This window comes from Pseudoliparis swirei, chromosome 9 (genome assembly GCF_029220125.1).
Source record: "Pseudoliparis swirei isolate HS2019 ecotype Mariana Trench chromosome 9, NWPU_hadal_v1, whole genome shotgun sequence".
Classification (NCBI taxonomy): domain Eukaryota; kingdom Metazoa; phylum Chordata; class Actinopteri; order Perciformes; family Liparidae; genus Pseudoliparis; species Pseudoliparis swirei.
Window position 1 is genome coordinate 5,397,048 of NC_079396.1, and position 19,299 is coordinate 5,416,346.

Consider the following 19,299-nt stretch of genomic DNA (forward strand, 5'->3'; position numbering starts at 1 on the left):
TTCAGCGGCCGATTGTAAAGAAAAAGGATTCGGTGGTTCAAACCCACGAGCCAAACACTTCCTCTGGTCAGGGCTGCTTTGTGTCTCCCACAAATGGAGGTGTTGAAAATCTGGCTCCAACCAAAGAGCATACAAGTGCATGCAAGCCTGTAAAGTATTTTTCATTTTTGGGGTGAATTATTAAAGTTAACCTACTGCTAACTACTAAACTAAGCTCCTTTCTGACCTATTCAGACAGACCTGAGTGCATATAAAATATAAATATATAAATATATATACACACATCAGAAAACTAGAGCAGGAGTATTAATCACGACGTGGACAACAGTGATTGATTTAGCACCTGAAGAGCATCAATCATCGTAAAAACCCTGAATAAACTAAAAGGTTAAAAACAATTATTGCTAAATCCTCCGTGAATACTTTCAGCTCTAGTAGGGTTGCGGACAAATACAAAATAAAAAAGGAAAATGGAATATTAATCCTTCCCCCGTGCTTTCCCTTTTTTCTATTTAATCGCTTTCTTTAAATAGATGTCAATGTCAGTGTTGTCGTGCAGAGGACAGAATACAAGCAGCCTTCTGTTCTTCTCACCAACACCACCTCATTCTGTTGTTCTCCAGCGGCTAACAGTATATCATTTTCAGATACTTCTGCACCGCATGTGTGGATGGCAAACACGTTAAGCCGTTACACATGTAGACAGCACACTCGGCCTGCGCCTGTCCTCTGCTGAACAAATACTCTCCGCTTCATGGAAACTGCATTCGGGCTGACTTTTATCCCGACGGTTTCGCTGAGCCGTCGCATCGACACCCTCCTGAAACCTGACGCCCAAAAGGCTGCGAGGGGAGAACAAAAGAAACGTGAACCCGTTTCAACATCTGCCAAAAAAAGGGGTCGCATCGATAGAACACTTAACCGACAATTAAGAGTGCTTAGTGACTTCACTCACCTTCTGAGCATGTGAGGGCCCGAGTTAATGAAGAAAAAAGGCGGGGCCTCGAGAGATACAGTAAAATCCCTCAATAACGGGTTAATTTGGGTGTGAAGACAGGGAAAGGAAACCACACGGAACTGCTCGAAAGCTGAAAAAACGGGTATTAAAAAAGTGTCGTGAGAAATGTTTCTGTGGCGGCGAAATAAATTGTAAAAGTTGCAGACTCCAAGAGTTCACCTTTTTTCACACATTGCACGTCGCGGCTTGCGGTTGTACAGTAGTCTGCGTCGCTCCATGTGTTGCCCCTCCGGGGAGAGGCTAAACGCCGCCCCAATAAACCTTCAACACCTGAACGCCGAAGAAAGAGGAGCAACGTGGTCGAAGCCTCTGTGGAATGAGTGAAAGTAAGAGGGGGGGAGGGGGGGTAGAGCGGGGAGGGGGGTGCAGGGGGGAGGAGGAGGAGGAGGGATGGGGAAGGCCTCTCCAGCCCTGAAGGTTGGAGAGGGTCAGCGCGGTGAGAGAGAGAAGGGGGAGGGACTCTCCTGCAAAAAAATATTTAAGATGCTCAGGCAGAGGAGGGCTTCACTGAGCGCAATAAGACAGAGTCAAAGAGGAGCTCCGACTCAACTGGTCGGCCACAGCTGTTGTCCGTTTTGACATTTCCCAGAAAGAAAAAAGGGCCTTCCACAAGGGGACAGACCAAAAAAGAAGAGAAAAAAAAGGCTGGTGAAAACTCCTGGACGTTTGCGGGGGGGAAAAAAGAAAAGAAGATGGCAAAAGTGAACGTGAGCGCGGTGGCCCTGGGGCTCACGCTGCTCCTGCTGGCCGAGACGTGGGCCCAGAATCCGCGGAAGAGGCTGGCTCCGAAGCCTCCCAAGGCGCAGTGCTGCAACGACGTGCGCTCCCTCAAGGTGCAGGTGGCCAACCTCACCAGCCTGCTGGGGGAGATGAGCCGCAAGCAGGAGACGGACCTGATGAGCGTCGTGAGGCAAATCATGGACCTGGACAAGCAGAACCGGCAGCAGGAGTCCCGGGTGACGGAGGCGGAGAGCAAGTACTCGGAGATCAACAACCGCGTGGAGATCATGCAGCTGCAGACCGTGCAGTCGGCCACCCAGACCTCATCGGGTGAGCATGGCAGGCGTCAGTAGAGCAGAGAGTGAATGTGTGTGTGTGTGTGTGTGTGTGCAGGTTGTTGTCGTTAGCATCTCAAAAGCAGATTTTCTTCTTTTTTTTAAAGCAATACGTTTTAGCTTAACTGGGAACTGTTATTTTGCTAAATTGTATTCACTTGAAAGTAATTTCACATGCAGAAAAATAGGACCCGGAGAGAGTCTGTAAAGTGTTTTCACATCGGGGGAAAAAAATAAAAAACAGGTTCCATCGGTGACCGGCCTCTTTGCCTCTTTAGCCAGCTGTTGTCAAACTGACACTCCTCCAATCATGTCCAGGTACGGACAAAGATTCCAGACAAGTCCAAACTTAAAAGTGTACCTCTAGCGTGGCGTATATATATATATATATATATATATATATATATTAACTCAGAAGAGCACCGTTTTTGATTTGAAGTAGATAAACTCTGGTGAATAATTCATACGCCGTCATTCCAGTGGATTGCGAGTCCCCAAACTTTTCAGAAACAGTCCTCAAAGAGGCCACGACACTATATATTTATTTCGGCTGTGAAAAACTATAATCAGCCTCCTCCGTCGCTGTCTACAGCGTTCGTCTGGAGCCAGAGTCCCGTCTGCACAGCTGTCAATGAAGAGCTCCCGGCAAAGCCCAGAAAATGGTGCCCGACGTTCAGCTCGACTTTTAACGCGCCGCTAATCAGCGCCGGCTGCCGTCGAGAGGTTAACCAGACATGACGTCGTTTATTATTTCTATGCCCTCCGCCGTGTGGTCGAGCACGGCCACGTTTATGTCACCGGCAGAGAGGGAACCCAGGGGCCCTTTTCCTCGGAGCTGGGGAGTGAATTAGAGACGGGGGGGGGGGGGGGGGCCGAACAGGAAGGGATGCGAAGATTAGAAGAAGGTGAAGGTTTCCATCTCTCTTTTTTCTTCTCCGTCTTACTGTTTTTAAGGATTGGGCTCGTTGCTCCATCGTGATCTCATAGACATATCAATGGCATCGCCATAGAAAGAGAAAAGAAATGGGAGCCATGATTCCACTCTGGTTTGAACCATTTTGCTTTGAGTGGAGGGGGTGGGGGGGTAAAGGTCACTTTTTCATCTGTCCAATCACTCAGATATCCCATAAAGCTGTTAGAATTTATGACTGACGTTTTTTCAAAAACGGCATATGGTTTTATCATAACCGAAGAGATCTGTTTTTGTATTTTTTCGTTCTTCTCTCCAGACGCCATATACGACTGCGCATCCCTGTACAACAAGAACTACAAAATCTCTGGCGAGTACAAACTGCCTAAAGACGAGTTTCTGGGCACGCCCGAGATGAGCGTAAGTTACTCTTTTGAGAGCGCGGTGGACACAGCGGGCCCGCGAGGCGTCTGGCATTCCATCTCAATGTCTTGATTGAATACTTTTTCAGGTCTTCTGCGACATGGAGACAAAAGGAGGCGGTTGGACTCTGATCCAACGGCGCAAAATCGGCCTCACGTCGTTCAACCGGGACTGGAAGCAGTACAAGAACGGATTCGGATCCATCCGCGGGGACTTCTGGCTCGGCAACGACCACATCTTCCGTCTGACGAGGCAGCCCAGCTCGCTCCGGATCGAGATGGAGGTACGTAGGAACACTTTGTGTCCGAGCGAGAAAACACGACGAGTAAAACCGAAACAGAAAGACGCGAAGAGTAAATCAAAGTGTCTTTTGGGGACGGCGTGTGATCCGTCGCTTTCTCAATCCGGTCCGTCTCTGTCTTCCAACGCAGGACTGGCAGGGGCAGAAGCGCTACGCCGAGTACGGCTTCTTCGCCGTGGGCAACGAGCTGAACAGCTACAAGCTCTTCCTCGCCAACTTCAGCGGCAACGCCGGGGACTCGCTGCGCTACCACAACAACACCAACTTCAGCACCGTCAACAAGGACAACGACAAGTGCGTGGACGACTGCGCGTCCCTGCGCAAAGGTACGGCCCGGAGAGAGCGACTCGTGAATATGTGACCCGGTACGCATTCCCCCCCCCCCCCCCCCCAACCAACTAAAAAAAAAAAAAAAACATTTCTCATCCATCTTCCAGGTGGTTACTGGTACAACTGCTGCACCGACTCGAACTTGAACGGCGCCTTCCACCGCTACGGCCAGCACATAACGAAGAACCCGGATGGGATCACTTGGTACGGCTGGCACGGGTCCAACTACTCCCTCAAGAAGGTGGAGATGAAGGTCCGGCCCGTGGATTTTCAACTGTAAACGATTCGGGCCGGTGGTGGCCAGACGACCCCGACCCCCCCCCTCCCCCCCGAGATGACACGCGTGAATGCCGAGCGATCTCGCCGAGCGATCTCGCCGATAAGTTCGACCAAAATCGTGCGAAAAAAGTAAATGAAAATGTAGGTTTTTTTGCGACGTTTCTGGTCACGTTTTCGTCCGATTTGAGCGTGTCACGTCTGTCGCCGTGTTCGATTGTAAATTGTAGTTCATCTTTTGTGTATTTATCAGTACGAATATTGTATTTTTCGCCACAAAAAAAAATGCTTTCATAGATGCTTTTTTACCACTGTCCCGTCGAGGGTGACTGGATTTTTGATTCCTTCTCTCGTTTGTCTTGAAAGCACTAGGATGTATTTTTTTAGTTAACACAAGTAACACATGTACAGGAGCGTCGCAAGAATCCGTCCAGAGTAGTCTGGTTCAGGTAGAACTCACTAAGGACGGGTCGGAACCGAGAACAAAATGGATCTTTGTGAGTTGCTGGAAGGGGATCAACCACCGAAAAAGGCGCTTCCTATGAATTACGCTGCCTTTTATTGTAAAACCCTAACCATTGATGATGGAAATGTGTCATTTGTAAAATGTGTACAGCTCTGTAATTATGTCGTTTTATGTGATAGAAAATAAACATATTTTTTAAACGAAACACGGCATACGGGTAGTAGTCCGACGCTCATCGCCTGGCAGGTTGAAATGCAGCGATGTCTAATAAGCAACACAGAGGCCTGTCCATCCACGTCCGGTAACGGCCATCTGCTGACGTATCAGCCAAAGGTCCCGGGGCACCTTAGCCAAATGCAGGAATGAAGACCACACACACACACACACACACTCTCTATTCTGCCTGCGAGTTAAAACTACCTCGAAGGTTTTACGACCTTCAAAACAATAATGCCATTTTGCTACGCTCTGGAAAAAAAATCCTCAGAGCGTTTAAATACCGGCACTATACATACAGGCTCAGCGGCTTCGTGAAATTCTCTTCCTTTAACGAGGTTACAGTCGGGGCAAACATCTAATTAAAGCGGGAGGGGGAGAGGAGGAGGAGGAGGAGGGGGGTCTTTTTGGACGATGACCAATGAGCTGCTCTTTCTACTCCGTGTGTTCAGGGGGCAGAAGTTGCAGTCGTTGTTTGATGAAGATCTGGATGTGACTTGACCTCTGGGCAGGAGCTATCGCGTGGAAAATTAAGTGTACCATCGAAAAGCGTATCCACATATCATAACGGGCTGAGGAAACACGTGGAATTCATTCTGTGCACCTTTCTTTTTTTTTTTTTTAAGTGGGTCATGCGATTACAGTATCTTACGTTCGCCTCATTTTGCCCTGGAACGTAGACTATCTATAAAACGAGACTCCCGTGTGTTCTTCTATACAACCGGCTGAACTACACATACTATGCATCTCTAAGCATTTCCATAACATCATGGCTACCCCCTTTACACGTTGGCCAGATGCAAAAAATGCCCAGCATCAGTAGCCAAAGTGGGATAACCCTAACCCTGACTTATTATAGGCCCTGCATGATCTACAATAACACCATCGGCCAAATGCTCAATTAACAATGTTCTTCTGTTGCCGGGACAAATGGGGAAAATGTGACTGCTTTCCTGGCTCCGTCCACAGCTATGGGGGCCTGCGAATTTAGTTAAACCACAAGCTAATTATTTGGATTTTCTTTTAAAAAATCCATCACACATTATTCATACCAGTTTCAACTCGTTAAAAAAAATGTGCTCCGTTATGAGCGAGTTACCTCCTCGAGATTTGAATTCCCCGAATTTTAACGGAGGTTTGTGAATATGTGAAGAAGAAAAAACAACGATTCCGGAAATAATCGCTCCCTCACGGTCGTCTACAAACAACCGTGACTCCTCAGGTACTGGAAAAAGCCGTGACGATGCCTCCTCGTCATCAAAAAGTGTGCATCAGTTCTAGTTTGTCTTCGTTTTTCTGTAAATGAGGCGGCGGCTCAGTAGAGCCAGCTTTTAACACCGTGCATTTTGCACACCAGCCTCTGGACCTTTTATTTTATTTTATGGGAGATCCTGGAGGAGGTGAGAACCAGATGGGGATATTGAAAACACCAGAGTGCTGGCTCCCATCACTCATCATCATCAAGGCTCCTGAGAAATTGAAAACAGGCCCCCCGAGAAACACACGTCCAGACACTCGTAGATGAAAAGGAGGCAAGCGTCCAATTAGATGGCTGGAAAACAGATTTCTCCACGCCGTGCCAAAGAGAGAGAGAAAAAAAAAAAAGGATGAGAAAAAGGGGATGGAAAAGATGACAGAAGATATCAAGAGGCTTATGGGAAGATATGTGCAATATAATTTCTTGTGTATATATTTTGAATAGAAATTGACAGAGAGAGCGGTTTAATGTTTTGCCTTGAAGCAATAACGTCTAATGCGGTGACTGTTCATCACAGAGGCACTTGTCACATTAAGGTTCTGTGACTTGATGAAATCCACACCCGAGGGAAGAGACGTCCCACAGACACCGGAGTTATGTTACGACCTCAAAGTTACCGGGAAATGAAGTCCCGCATTCGAAGAAACGTCGGATTTCTTTGACTCCGTCGCTTCAATTAAAAGAAAACTGACCAAGGGACAACTTTCACTCATCTATCGTTTGCCCATTTGTCATGGAGAGAACAAATGCGCGCTTGCTGCTGTCAGTCAAACACTGTGACGACGCCTGAGCTCAACGTCTCACGGAGGAAAAAGAATAAAGAAATGCAAAAGTTCCTCGGACCACCTACCTGATGAGAGCCTCCAGGATGAGGGGAGAAGGCCCCTTCTGAAATTCCAGCTCTTTGTAGTGCAGAGCCTTGGCGTAGGCGCGACACTTGGCGGCTCTCTCGCCGAGCAGCACGATGCCGTTGTCGTCCCTGAGGGGCAGAGGGCCCTGGAAAAAAGGGACACAACATTTGCATGAAATTAAACCGTTTTCTCTAAATAACATTAAAATTCGAAATGAACCCCCCGGTAAAAGGTCGTCCGGTAACCGAGAGGGAAACAGATCACGGCCTTCTTTCCACCGGCCAGGAACCGGACACTTTATGTCTGTTTCTACTGCAGCCGAACAGCAGGGGGGGGGCAAACCCTCCTAAAATAATATATCAACGCTGGGCCGTGACGGTCTCTGCCCTCAAACCAACAGCTTCGTCACTAATTAGCTCAACATGTGCGGTCAAACAGAGGCCACTCGAGGAAGCCTTTCTCTGCTAACTCTGTTTTTTTCCTTTTTCTTTTGTGGTTTCTTAAAAAGCGTTATCTGCTCCCGTTTAAATAGTTATCACGATGACAGCAGCCGGAATGGTTTCCGCGCTCCTTTCTCCTCTCGCGACTTCTGGATAATTGCCGAGGGGGATAATGGAGGGGGTGTGTAGCTTTTGGGGCCGGCTTCAAACCTGCGACACACAATCCGTGTAAACAACACTTATACCGGTGTAGTGTGTCTTATCCTGTACCGTTTGTTATTGTTTTATGTTTGTTATGGTCTGTCAAGGGACTACAGATGCAAATTAGGCTTAAGCTACAATCTGGTACAAAGCATCAAATGGTGACAATTATGTTGTAACTATCCCTTTATATATAGAAAAAGATATAAAATTACATTTAAAAATCAAACACCTAGCACTGAACGCCACAGCATAAAATGGGAAGGCAAAAAGGGGAGACTCGGTTTCCCGTTGTTTTTTTGTTGTTGATACATTTCCGCCTGTGTACAGGTTCTGTTAATTCAAACACATTTCCCAGCCGACGCACCATTCCCCAATTTTCCGGGCAGATGTGTCAACCCGTGCTTTTTTCACACACAACTTAGTGTGAAGACACATTGATGACACAGAAAGGAAAAGAAAACCGTGAAGACATCAGAGCCGAGTGAACCGTCGTCTTTGTTGTCGCCGCGGAGACGTTAAAGCAGCTTGCCGTTGTAATTGCCAGGAGAGTCGAGAGAAGGACACCTCATTTAAAAAATGGTATTTCGGCGGCACGCGGCGCGCGTCATGCCGCGCACGTCCACTTGGCACGCACGTCTTCGTTCCACGAAAAAAGCTGTCTATAAAAGCCTGGAAATGGACAAGTTCGAGCTGAGTCATGGGTAGTAATAAATAACGTCTTAGCCATGTAGATTTATGGAAGGCGGTTTGACATCAAACTCAATGAGACAGGAAAAGCTTTAAAATGCACGACGTAATATCAAACCTTGAATTTAGAAAATTCGACAGACCTGCAAGCAGCCTCATGCAGGATTCATACACATGTCGACCAACGGACTTCCAGCAAAGTGAGAAAATGTCGTATTTAAACTAACAAAGACAATTCCGAAGCATACAGTATATAACCCTAAATGACACAAATGAATGAGACAATATTTTTGATTAAAAGAATGAAACATTTATGTCTTTTCAGTTACGGTGCGTTCACTTGCAGCGCGAGAAATGTGCGAGTATGAAAGAGTGTATGCCGGCTTATATTTTGAGCATCGTTCTTTTCAAAGCATATTCATGATTTAAAACTCACCGTGAATGCACATATGAATATAACACATTTCCATGACTTTCCCAAACTATTACTTTGGTGTAAAGGAGCTGCTGACCTTGTCGCTGTGCTCCATGAACTCGGCCAGGTTGAGCAGAGTCTGCGTGACCTCGGCGATGTCCTGGGAGGTGAGGGCCAGCTCGATGCTGCGGATGAGCTCATCCTGCTGGTCCTCGCTCAGCTCGGACCAACAAGACAGGAAGGCGGCGTTGAACAGGTCTCTGTGGGAAAAACAACAGGCCTTAAATGAATTTGGGGGAAGGGCAAATCAATCCAGTAGCGAGATTAGCGTGCTTGCAATAGCATGAACATTGCGTGAACGTTTCTGCTGTGGATGTGGACCGTAAAAAGGACTGAGACGAGCAAAAAATATATAAAAAGGTGAAATACAGGAGGGAGGAAGTGAGGTTAGAGAGGTAGACCCGACCTGGCGAGAGGGATGTAGGTTTGGGCCAGGGACCAGCACGATCGCAGGGCGGGAGAAGACGACTCCTTGAGCAGGACCACGCTCAAGCGCCGCAGCCACTCAAGCCAATCATCTTTGGACACCTTCCTGGCCGCACCCCAAGCCTGTGGAAAGACAGACGTCTTCCATTTCAGCATTGCACTGGGAACTACGTGGGAGCAGCACCGTTTCCCCAGACCACGAGTGTCACAGGTAACGTCTGTGTGTGTGTGTGTGTCTCTCTCTCTCATCTGGCTGAGACGGGACGCATAAATCTTTTTTTTTTTTTTTTACTACGTGTGGTCAGACATTCCGAAGACTGAAAACGGCGTTCTCCCCAAAAGATTGCCTCATTTGGCACTTTGATGACGATGGCGGCGAGCCCTGTTGATGTCTTCGCGAGTGTGAAGGCCACGGCATATGATTCACATCACGTTCGTATTCATTGAAGCATTCGGAGACCCCATGGGGAAAAACCCGCCCAAATGAGGTTTTTTTTTTCACAATGAACTCAGGTGCTCCCAGTCCGGTCGAATGCTTCTCCCCCTTTCGTTCATCGTTGCTCTGTTGTTTTCCATGTGTCATCACTACGGATACAGAGGTAAACAGTCGGCCGTTTCCTGTACACAACCCCGCCTATGAAATCAACAGCGGACCTCGCACGTGTTACCCTTCACTGTGAAAGCACCAAATGTCAACGATAACCCCTTCTGACCTTCTGGAGTGCAGTGGTGCTAACGTGAAGCTTCTTCATAGGCCCCGCCTCCACCGGCCCGCTGACCAGAGTGTCGCCTTGGTTACGAAGCTGGCGATGTTGGAAGATTAGAGGGTCCTCTTCCTCCTCAGCCAGAGTGTAGCCCTATGATGTGCGCGCACGCACGCACACACACACACACACACACACACACACACACTGTTTAATGAGGCCTCGAAACATGTTTTATGAATGTAGAAATGCATTTCGGTGAACTGTTGATAAACAAAGCATGGCGGTGACTTTTTGCAATTTATTGCTTGACCATGTGCAGTTACTCTGTGTCGGTTCTAATGGTTTTTCGAGAAAAACAACCCACATATCGGGGGGAGACTCACCTTCACGATGCGGCATATGAGGATGTCGTAGCGCTGGTGGTTGATCCTGTGCTTCAGCATCACTTTGTTCACCATGGGTATGAAGATCTGGTACTGAGAACAGAGGGGGTAAAGAAGAAGACTAAATGAAAAGGGTGTACATATGATTATGTGGTGTGGTCTGGCTAGCCCCGAACACCCAGAAGCCAAATCACTGAAAATCCTGCACTTGTCTCGAACTTCCCCTTCAGGTCTCGGCTGCCAGACGAGGCCGCACGTGGGAACGGTGCCTCTGAGGATAGGCCCCCGAGGGTGTGAAGGGATATGAGAGGAGATGGCTCGGGGGGGGGGAGGGGTAAACATGACTTCATCCAGCCTCATAAACACCAACCCCCCAACAACCCCCGCCCCCCCCCCCAGCTGCCAATGACATCAGCAGTCTGCCAGGAAGTACCGGTAATTAAGACTGGTGCGATGGCGGAGGGTTTACCGCAGCGCTGTTCAGCAGCGGGGGAGGCTGGAAATAAGTCTTTTGAAGAACAGTCTAATTGATCTAAATGGGAGCCCCCCCACCCCCCCCCCGGGGACACCGGCAGCTACCTTCTTTCCCAACTGGAACACGAGCGAGGACAGGGTGTCCATGGAGGTGGCGCGCAGCTCGGGCGTGCCGTCGAGTGTGCGCACAATCGGGTGGATGATGCGCGAGGCGTAGTCGGTGAAGTCCAGGGACTCGGTCAGCCGGTCCAGTGTCTCCAAGGAAACCCTGGTGCAGCACAGAGGGGGGGAAACAGGTAAACACACACACACACGCACACACACACACACACAAATGAACTTTACTCGCCCAGTAGTAGCGGCAGAGAAACCCGAGACACACAAGTGACACTTTGAAGAATACTAAACTGGAAACCCTGTTCTTCTTTCTGGCTCTATAGTTGCCTTTCTTTCCCCCACCTCCCTCCCCCGCCCACCCATTTATGTGGCGCACGTTCGTAGACAATGGCGGCCATGTTGGCGTACTGGTGGCCATGTTGGCGTACCGGCGGCCATGTTGGCGTACTGGTGGCCATGTTGGCACACTGGTGGCCATGGTGGCGTACTGGTGGCCATGTTGGCATACTGGTGGCCATGTTGGCGTACTGGTGGCCATGTTGGCATACTGGTGGCCATGTTGGCATACTGGTGGCCATGTTGGCGTACTGGTGGCCATGGTGGCGTACTGGTGGCCATGTTGGCATACTGGTGGCCATGTTGGCATACTGGTGGCCATGGTGGCGTACTGGTGGCCATGTTGGCATACTGGTGGCCATGTTGGCGTACTGGTGGCCATGTTGGCATACTGGTGGCCATGTTGGCATACTGGTGGCCATGTTGGCGTACTGGTGGCCATGTTGGCGTACTGGTGGCCATGTTGGCGTACTGGTGGCCATGTTGGCGTACTGGTGGCCATGTTGGCATACTGGTGGCCATGTTGGCATACTGGTGGCCATGTTGGCGTACTGGTGCCCATGTTGGCATACTGGTGGCCATGTTGGCATACTGGTGGCCATGTTGGCGCTGGTGGCCATGTTGGCATACTGGTGGCCATGTTGGCGTACTGGTGGCCATGTTGGCATACTGGTGGCCATGTTGGCGTACTGGTGGCCATGTTGGCGTACTGGTGGCCATGTTGGCATACTGGTGGCCATGTTGGCATACTGGTGGCCATGTTGGCGTACTGGTGGCCATGTTGGCATACTGGTGGCCATGTTGGCATACTGGTGGCCATGTTGGCATACTGGTGGCCATGTTGGCGTACTGGTGGCCATGTTGGCATACTGGTGGCCATGTTGGCATACTGGTGGCCATGTTGGCGTACCGGTGGCCATGTTGGCGTACCGGTGGCCATGTTGGCATACTGGTGGCCATGTTGGCGTACTGGTGGCCATGTTGGCATACTGGTGGCCATGTTGGCGTACTGGTGGCCATGTTGGCATACTGGTGGCCATGTTGGCGTACTGGTGGCCATGTTGGCATACTGGTGGCCATGTTGGCGTACTGGTGGCCATGTTGGCATACTGGTGGCCATGTTGGCGTACTGGTGGCCATGTTGGCGTACCGGTGGCCATGTTGGCATACTGGTGGCCATGTTGGCATACTGGTGGCCATGTTGGCATACTGGTGGCCATGTTGGCATACCGGTGGCCATGTTGGCGTACTGGTGGCCATGTTGGCGCATACTGGTGGCCATGTTGGCATACTGGGCCATGTTGGCGTACTGGTGGCCATGTTGGCATACCGGTGGCCATGTTGGCGTACCGGTGGCCATGTTGGCGTACCGACGGCCATGTTGGCATACCGACGGCCATGTTGGCATACCGGTGGCCATGTTGGCATACCGGTGGCCATGTTGGCATACCGGTGGCCATGTTGGCGTACTGGTGGCCATGTTGGCATACTGGTGGCCATGTTGGCATACTGGTGGCCATGTTGGCATACTGGTGGCCATGTTGGCATACTGGTGGCCATGTTGGCATACCGGTGGCCATGTTGGCGTACCGGTGGCCATGTTGGCATACTGGTGGCCATGTTGGCATACTGGTGGCCATGTTGGCATACCGGTGGCCATGTTGGCATACTGGTGGCCATGTTGGCGTACTGGTGGCCATGTTGGCATACTGGTGGCCATGTTGGCATACCGGTGGCCATGTTGGCATACCGGTGGCCATGTTGGCATACCGGTGGCCATGTTGGCGTACCGGTGGCCATGTTGGCGTACTGACGGCCATGTTGGCGTACTGACGGCCATGTGGCGTACTGACGGCCATGTTGGCGTACTGACGGCCATGTTGGCGTACCGGTGGCCATGTTGGCGTACTGACGGCCATGTTGGCGTACTGACGGCCATGTGGCGTACGGTGGCCATGTTGGCACTGACGCCATGTTGGCGTACTGACGGCCATGTTGGCGTACTGACGGCCATGTTGGCGTACTGGTGGCCATGTTGGCGTACTGACGGCCATGTTGGCATACTGGTGGCCATGTTGGCGTACCGGCGGCCATGTTGGCGTACTGGTGGCCATGTTGGCGTACTGACGGCCATGTTGGCGTACTGACGGCCATGTTGGCATACTGGTGGCCATGTTGGCGTACCGGCGGCCATGTTGGCGTACTGGTGGCCATGTTGGCGTACTGACGGCCATGTTGGCATACTGACGGCCATGTTGGCATACTGGTGGCCATGTTGGCGTACCGGTGGCCATGTTGGCGTACTGACGGCCATGTTGGCGTACTGACGGCCATGTTGGCGTACTGACGGCCATGTTGGCGTACTGGTGGCCATGTTGGCGTACTGACGGCCATGTTGGCGTACTGACGGCCATGTTGGCGTACTGACGGCCATGTTGGCGTACTGGTGGCCATGTTGGCGTACTGACTTGCGGGCCTGCAGGGTCACATCGGAGGCGTCGAACAGCTTGACGATGGGAGGCAGCAGCAAGTGCAGGTAGTCGTCCAGGTTGGCACCAAACAGCTGGATGGCGTTGAGCATCTGTGAAAAAAAAGAGAGCACACACTGAAACTGAAGCATTATGCAGATCTACAGATTTATGTTTTTTAAACAAACTGCTATAACAAAATATAGTTTTTTTTGTTCCTCATACGTCAAAGTATTCACAAAGAGGCTGTGATCACATTCGCGTTACAGTCCCGTGTGTTTCTTAAGAAGTTGGTTTTCCTTCCGATTAGATTCATTTAACTGAAATCATCCGTTCTGCGTCATAATTTCGCTTCATTAAATATGCTTTGTTTTTCTTGCCAATGTTTTCAGTAAATGTCTTCACTGTTCTATCATTGAGAGATAGAGTGTTTGATTGCATGCGTCCTTAAGTGTGTACTCTTCTCTCTCTTCGTTTGTCATCTGTGGATTGTTTTGTTATGCTACGCTGTGTCTTCATCACAGATCTGACATGTGTTCATCGCATGGTTTCCCAACCAAATTATACCCTGCAATAAGCAATATGAATTCCCGGATGGATATTAAGTTGTGATTTCTTGAAGCGGGGAAAGCATTAAGGTAGCAGTGCTCGGTTACGGAAGAATTATTATTATAATTAACACCGACTGTGTGAATATTTGCTTTTGCTTTTCCTCCCAGAAAAGGCTCCTGTAGTTTGGTCCGATGGTTACATCATGTCGTGTGGAGAATGTGTGTGAGCAGCATGTGTGTGTGTGTGCGCGGTTAAGATGGTCTTTGAAGGGTGACGTATATGTTGAAGCAAACCCAGCCCCCCCCCCCCTCCCCCAAGTGACGCATGGCGAGACAGCAGGAAGCCGAGGTGGAGGTGTGGCGGTTTGTGTGTGTGTGTGTAGCTGCATGCCTGTGTGTGTGTGTGTGTGTGTGTGTGTGTGTTAGGGGGGTTTCGGGGTGGCCAGGGCCCCCTTGAAATGATGGATCTATGTTTTTCTTTTCTTCTCCTTTGGACTCGAGGGTAAGCCGATTCCCGGAATCCCCATTTCGTGACGATCCCCCCATCCTGTGCTTAAGATTGAGCTCCAGGACCCGGGCCTGAGTTATAGACTCTCCAGACTGTGGGCTGCTGGGTTATCGAATACTGCAGACTCTGGAGACAACGCAGCGGCGGAGCAGAGAGCGCTCGGTGTACGCACTACTTGTGATTTTACCTTCTGTGGGCTGTGCACCAGACCATGATTTAGGGGTTCCGAGAGAAACCCAGACGACCTCTGGCAGCGGCGGCCGCCGCCGAGACGGGAGAGTGTGTAAGCTACGGGTCTACGCCGTCTTTGAACTGCTGCATTGCAACGCGAAGCGGCTCGAGGCCCGGACGGTTTTGATGGATATCGACGGAAGCCGCGGAACAAAAACACACAGCACCTCAATAAGTCAACTGTGGGCTGAGGTCCTGCAGCCTTCTGAGAGCGATGGAAGCACATTAAAAACACACACACACACACACACAGCTACCTACACTTTCTCTACTTTTCTGATTCATGACACACGTTCTCCATCTATCAGTCCAGGAGTGATGCATATGCATCTCTCTCTGGCATGATCAATTATGGCCATTAAAGCTTACACTTTTTAACTCTCTGCTACAGCTACCTTTTTATTTTCTGTGAGAAGTGAAATGGTCGGGGTTGGTCCTGATGGGGGGAGGATTCTTCCGATTCACAGTCGGACCGAAATCCGCCCGTCGAAATGTATTCCCGCTGGATCTAAGCATACCACCTGCAGCGGTCCTCAAATTTGTCAAGTTGTATTTTAGCGAACACACAAATTGCGTTTTTTCATTCCGCTGTCACACACACAGACACACACACACACACTGTTTTGTTTGTGGATGATGTCAGAGTGCTTGAGAAGTTATGGGTTTCGATGCCTTGCTCAACAATGCCCAGGAGGTGAACCGTCACCTCTCCAGCTGCTGGTCTGACCTCTGGAGCTACTGGTCCGTGGACTCCCTACAGATCCCTACAGACTGAGCTCCTGTCATTGGCCTCTGTAACCCCCCCCGACTGTGAGGGCATGACACGGTGTAAATCTGAACGGGACAGCACATGCAACATATCACGTTACCATGACGTCAACTAAATATATTGTGTACAATTGTGGGTATTTATTTTATACATTTTACTTCCCGATTTGGACATCGTCCAGGCTCTTCCCACACAAGATGAGGTCATTTAAATTATATATTTACTTGTTTTTTGATTTCATGTATTTTTACACTTCATTTTTAGTGTTTTTGTGTCAATGCAATAATAATATGCCCGGCTTTGTTTACCTTTTTTTCTCCATCTGCACATTTTTAACATCACAATACTATGAATTGTGGGTAATTTGTTTACGTTTTTAATATTGAATCCAAAAGATGGAAGTTGTTTATCTCTACTGTTCTGTAACTTCTACAATATTAGTATTTATTTATTGTTTGTAAAAGATCACGGAAAGAACATGAAAGAAAACGTGTGTGTATCTTTCGGGCCCTTTGCCTCACTCAGAGGTTGTCCGGCAATATCGGAAAGAGCAACATTTAGAACGTATCCGATAGAACAAAATAGAGCGTTCGACAGGTCAGAATAGAACGCTGTGGTTAAACTTGAGAATAAAGTACAGCGCATACCAATGTCAGCAGTTTTCTCATAAAACAACAGAACGGAAAATGAAAGAAGAGGCCGAGAGGCCATCTTTACTCCAAGAACACCGACCTTGATGGTGACACTGCGCCCGGTGCTGTTGTCGTGCATGAAGACACGCAGCATGTGGGGGATGAGCTGAGGCAGGTAGAGCTTGAACTCTCCACCCAGTGCCACCACAATCTGCTCGATCAGAAGGATGATGGTGTTCTGCATGGGGTTGTTTGGGGTCCAGTACTCCTACAGGGCAGAGCAGAGGATGTTAGTAAACCACGATGTGAAATACACTACCGTTCAAAGGTTTGGGGTCACTTATAAAAAAAGAAAAGCTAATTAAAAATGTCCTTATTTTAAAAATACGTTTTTTTCAATGAAGATAACATTGAATAAATCAAAAATATCCTCTCTACATTGTTAATGTGGTAAATGGGTAATCTCTGTTTTTTAATGAAATATCTACATAGGTGTATAGAGGCCTAACTCCAGTGTTCTAATGGTACATTGTGTTTACTCATCGCCTTAGAAGACTAATGGAGGGTTAGAAAACCCTTGTGCAATTATGTAAGCACAGCTGAAAACAGTTATGCTGGTGAGAGAAGCTATAGAACTGGCCTTCTTTTGAGCGACAAGTTTGAAGAACAGAATTAATATTTCAAATAAAACTCATTATTTCTAACCTTGTCAATGTCTTGACTGTATTTTCTATTCATTTTACAATTCATTTGATAAATAAAAGTGTGAGTTTTCATGGAAAACACAAAATTGTCTCGGTGACTCCAAACTTTTAAAGGTTGTGTACTTCTTCGAAAACAAAGCTAAACTCAGGAATACTGTCTTTGCTATGTATAGCAAAAGGGGCATTCTGTGACTAACCATCTCGAAAAGGAATACTATTAATACCATCAGGGAAATGTTGAATAAAGAAATTAAATATATACAATTAAATAATATGAGGTCAGACTGTAGAGTATCCTACAATAAAAAATCTCCACAAATGTCCAGTGTGATCTAAAAAAAACTAATAAAAAAAACTGATACTATCTGAGCTAAGAGACCGATGTGGCCGTAGTGAGTTGTATGTCGAAATAGGAGTGACCTCAATTCATGAGAGTTCTGAATATACTGAAGAATATACTTTTATACTCCCCAAAGCACTTAGTACAAAGCACTACCTCATCCACCGTCCTCTCACGTGGTGTTTGTGCGGCGCTGAGGAATTGGGTCAAAATGTACTTTTCCATCAACGAGCCGAGAGTGTGACGGAGACGTTTTGGACAGACCTCCTTCCCCCTCTGGACGCTCCGAGCGTTGGCGCGCCAGAGGCAGAGCGGGAGAGCGTCACGATACTTCGATGCCGAGGAACGGGAGACGGTTTCCCCGCGAGGCTGACATCACGTCTGTGTTGCTGATGACACTCCGTTTTATAATCGCGATTGGAGTTGAGGCGGCGGATTCCAAGTCACGCAATGCGTCAACCGGTCAATGGGCTTCGGCTGTGAGATCTGGCCAAGGTGTTTAGTCAGCGGCCAGAGGTTCTCAAGCCCCCCCCCCACAAACTTCCTGCTTTCTTCCCCGCCTGTGGCAGCTGACTCGGGAGCGAGTGAGTGTACATCCTGAATGGCTATTCCAGCCCCCTCATCTGGATGCGTGAGCACACGAAAAAAATGAATAGATTCTTTGTTTCACTCGCCGTTTATTAACTCAGGGGGACTCGAGGCGCAGCGGTCCAGTTCTCTCAATCACTTTTTCTGCAGGAGGAGTTACCGCCATTGCAACAACAAAAAAGAGATTCTGTGACAAAGCCAGTCAGTCATATGATATTTGGGCGCTTTGCGATACGATTATGTGATTGACAAGTGTGTGTTGTGCGAGTGCAAAGGAGGCGCAGGCTTCAGCTCATGTGATAACGGGTGAATGTCAGGAATGTCTGACCCGCTGTCATCCTAAACAAGGGGCCTCTTTAATCTCGTCGATTGGTGCCACGCCATACGCGGCGTTACACTGGGGGGGGGCCAGACTTCATCACGGAGGTCTGAACACGTCGCTCCCCATGGCTGGTGGAGAGCAATTAAGAGTTTGCAGCTGTCTGGAGGAAAACGCGGGGCCTGTTGCCACGGTTACTCACTCTGATGAGGGTGAAGATGTCATCCATGTACGGCCGGATGTGGATCTTCACAAAGCACACCAACATTCCCATCTGCTGGAAGAGGAACTGGAGTGCAAAAGGGGCACATAAAGGGAGGAGGGGGAGAAAAAAAAGAGTGAGGGACTCGCTGATGATGAGAATAACTGCCGCTATGAACCAGAAGTAAACGGACGACGAAAATCAACCAGATGGCCTCCCTCTCCTCGTATTCTCTCGCGCCGCCTACCTCGCGGATGCTGGCGTCGCAGACCCGGATCACGTTGAGGAAAGTGGGCATGACCTGCGGCAGGAACTGGACACACTTGAGGCCCAGCGACTTGAAGATGAAGGTGACGGCCTGCACCACCATGGTGTGGTGGTTGGAGAGCGACGGGTCCCTCAGGATGCGCATCAGGGTCACGATGGCCACGGCCGGGTAGAACTCGTCCAGGGGCAGGTTGCCCATGTTCACCAGCATCTCACTGGTGCTGTAGTCCGCTGGAAGGAGGAAGCACAATGGGTGAGATTTGCACAATGACAACAAAAGTCGGAGCTTTGTTTTTTTTCCTTCTTCTTTCTTCTGGAATAACAAAAAAAAACGTGAATAAAACATTGTCTTATAACGCGGCTTTTA

The 19,299-nt window shown here is 49.0% G+C and overlaps 2 protein-coding genes across 4 annotated transcripts in view; one reads left to right on the forward strand and one right to left on the reverse strand.

Annotated features, from left to right (window-relative positions):
* Nucleotides 1-19,299, reverse strand: part of mtor (mechanistic target of rapamycin kinase) — a 92,703-nt gene that overhangs the window by 53,079 nt on the left and 20,325 nt on the right. For all 3 annotated transcript variants that reach the window (XM_056421939.1, XM_056421940.1, XM_056421938.1), the window contains exons 19-28: nucleotides 18,913-19,163; nucleotides 18,666-18,752; nucleotides 16,613-16,780; nucleotides 13,822-13,934; nucleotides 11,006-11,168; nucleotides 10,427-10,519; nucleotides 10,050-10,193; nucleotides 9,317-9,459; nucleotides 8,948-9,110; nucleotides 7,104-7,249 (exon numbers count right to left, since the gene is read on the reverse strand). In XM_056421939.1, the coding sequence (XP_056277914.1) occupies nucleotides 7,104-7,249; nucleotides 8,948-9,110; nucleotides 9,317-9,459; nucleotides 10,050-10,193; nucleotides 10,427-10,519; nucleotides 11,006-11,168; nucleotides 13,822-13,934; nucleotides 16,613-16,780; nucleotides 18,666-18,752; nucleotides 18,913-19,163 (1,471 nt within the window). The remainder of the gene's footprint in view (nucleotides 1-7,103; nucleotides 7,250-8,947; nucleotides 9,111-9,316; nucleotides 9,460-10,049; nucleotides 10,194-10,426; nucleotides 10,520-11,005; nucleotides 11,169-13,821; nucleotides 13,935-16,612; nucleotides 16,781-18,665; nucleotides 18,753-18,912; nucleotides 19,164-19,299) is intronic.
* On the forward strand, nucleotides 1,527-4,984 carry angptl7 (angiopoietin-like 7). Its single transcript, XM_056421941.1, has 5 exons — nucleotides 1,527-2,068; nucleotides 3,303-3,403; nucleotides 3,495-3,689; nucleotides 3,838-4,033; nucleotides 4,145-4,984. Exons 1-5 carry the CDS (start codon nucleotides 1,711-1,713, stop codon nucleotides 4,315-4,317), a joined length of 1,023 nt encoding a protein of 340 aa, XP_056277916.1. The 5' UTR covers nucleotides 1,527-1,710; the 3' UTR covers nucleotides 4,318-4,984.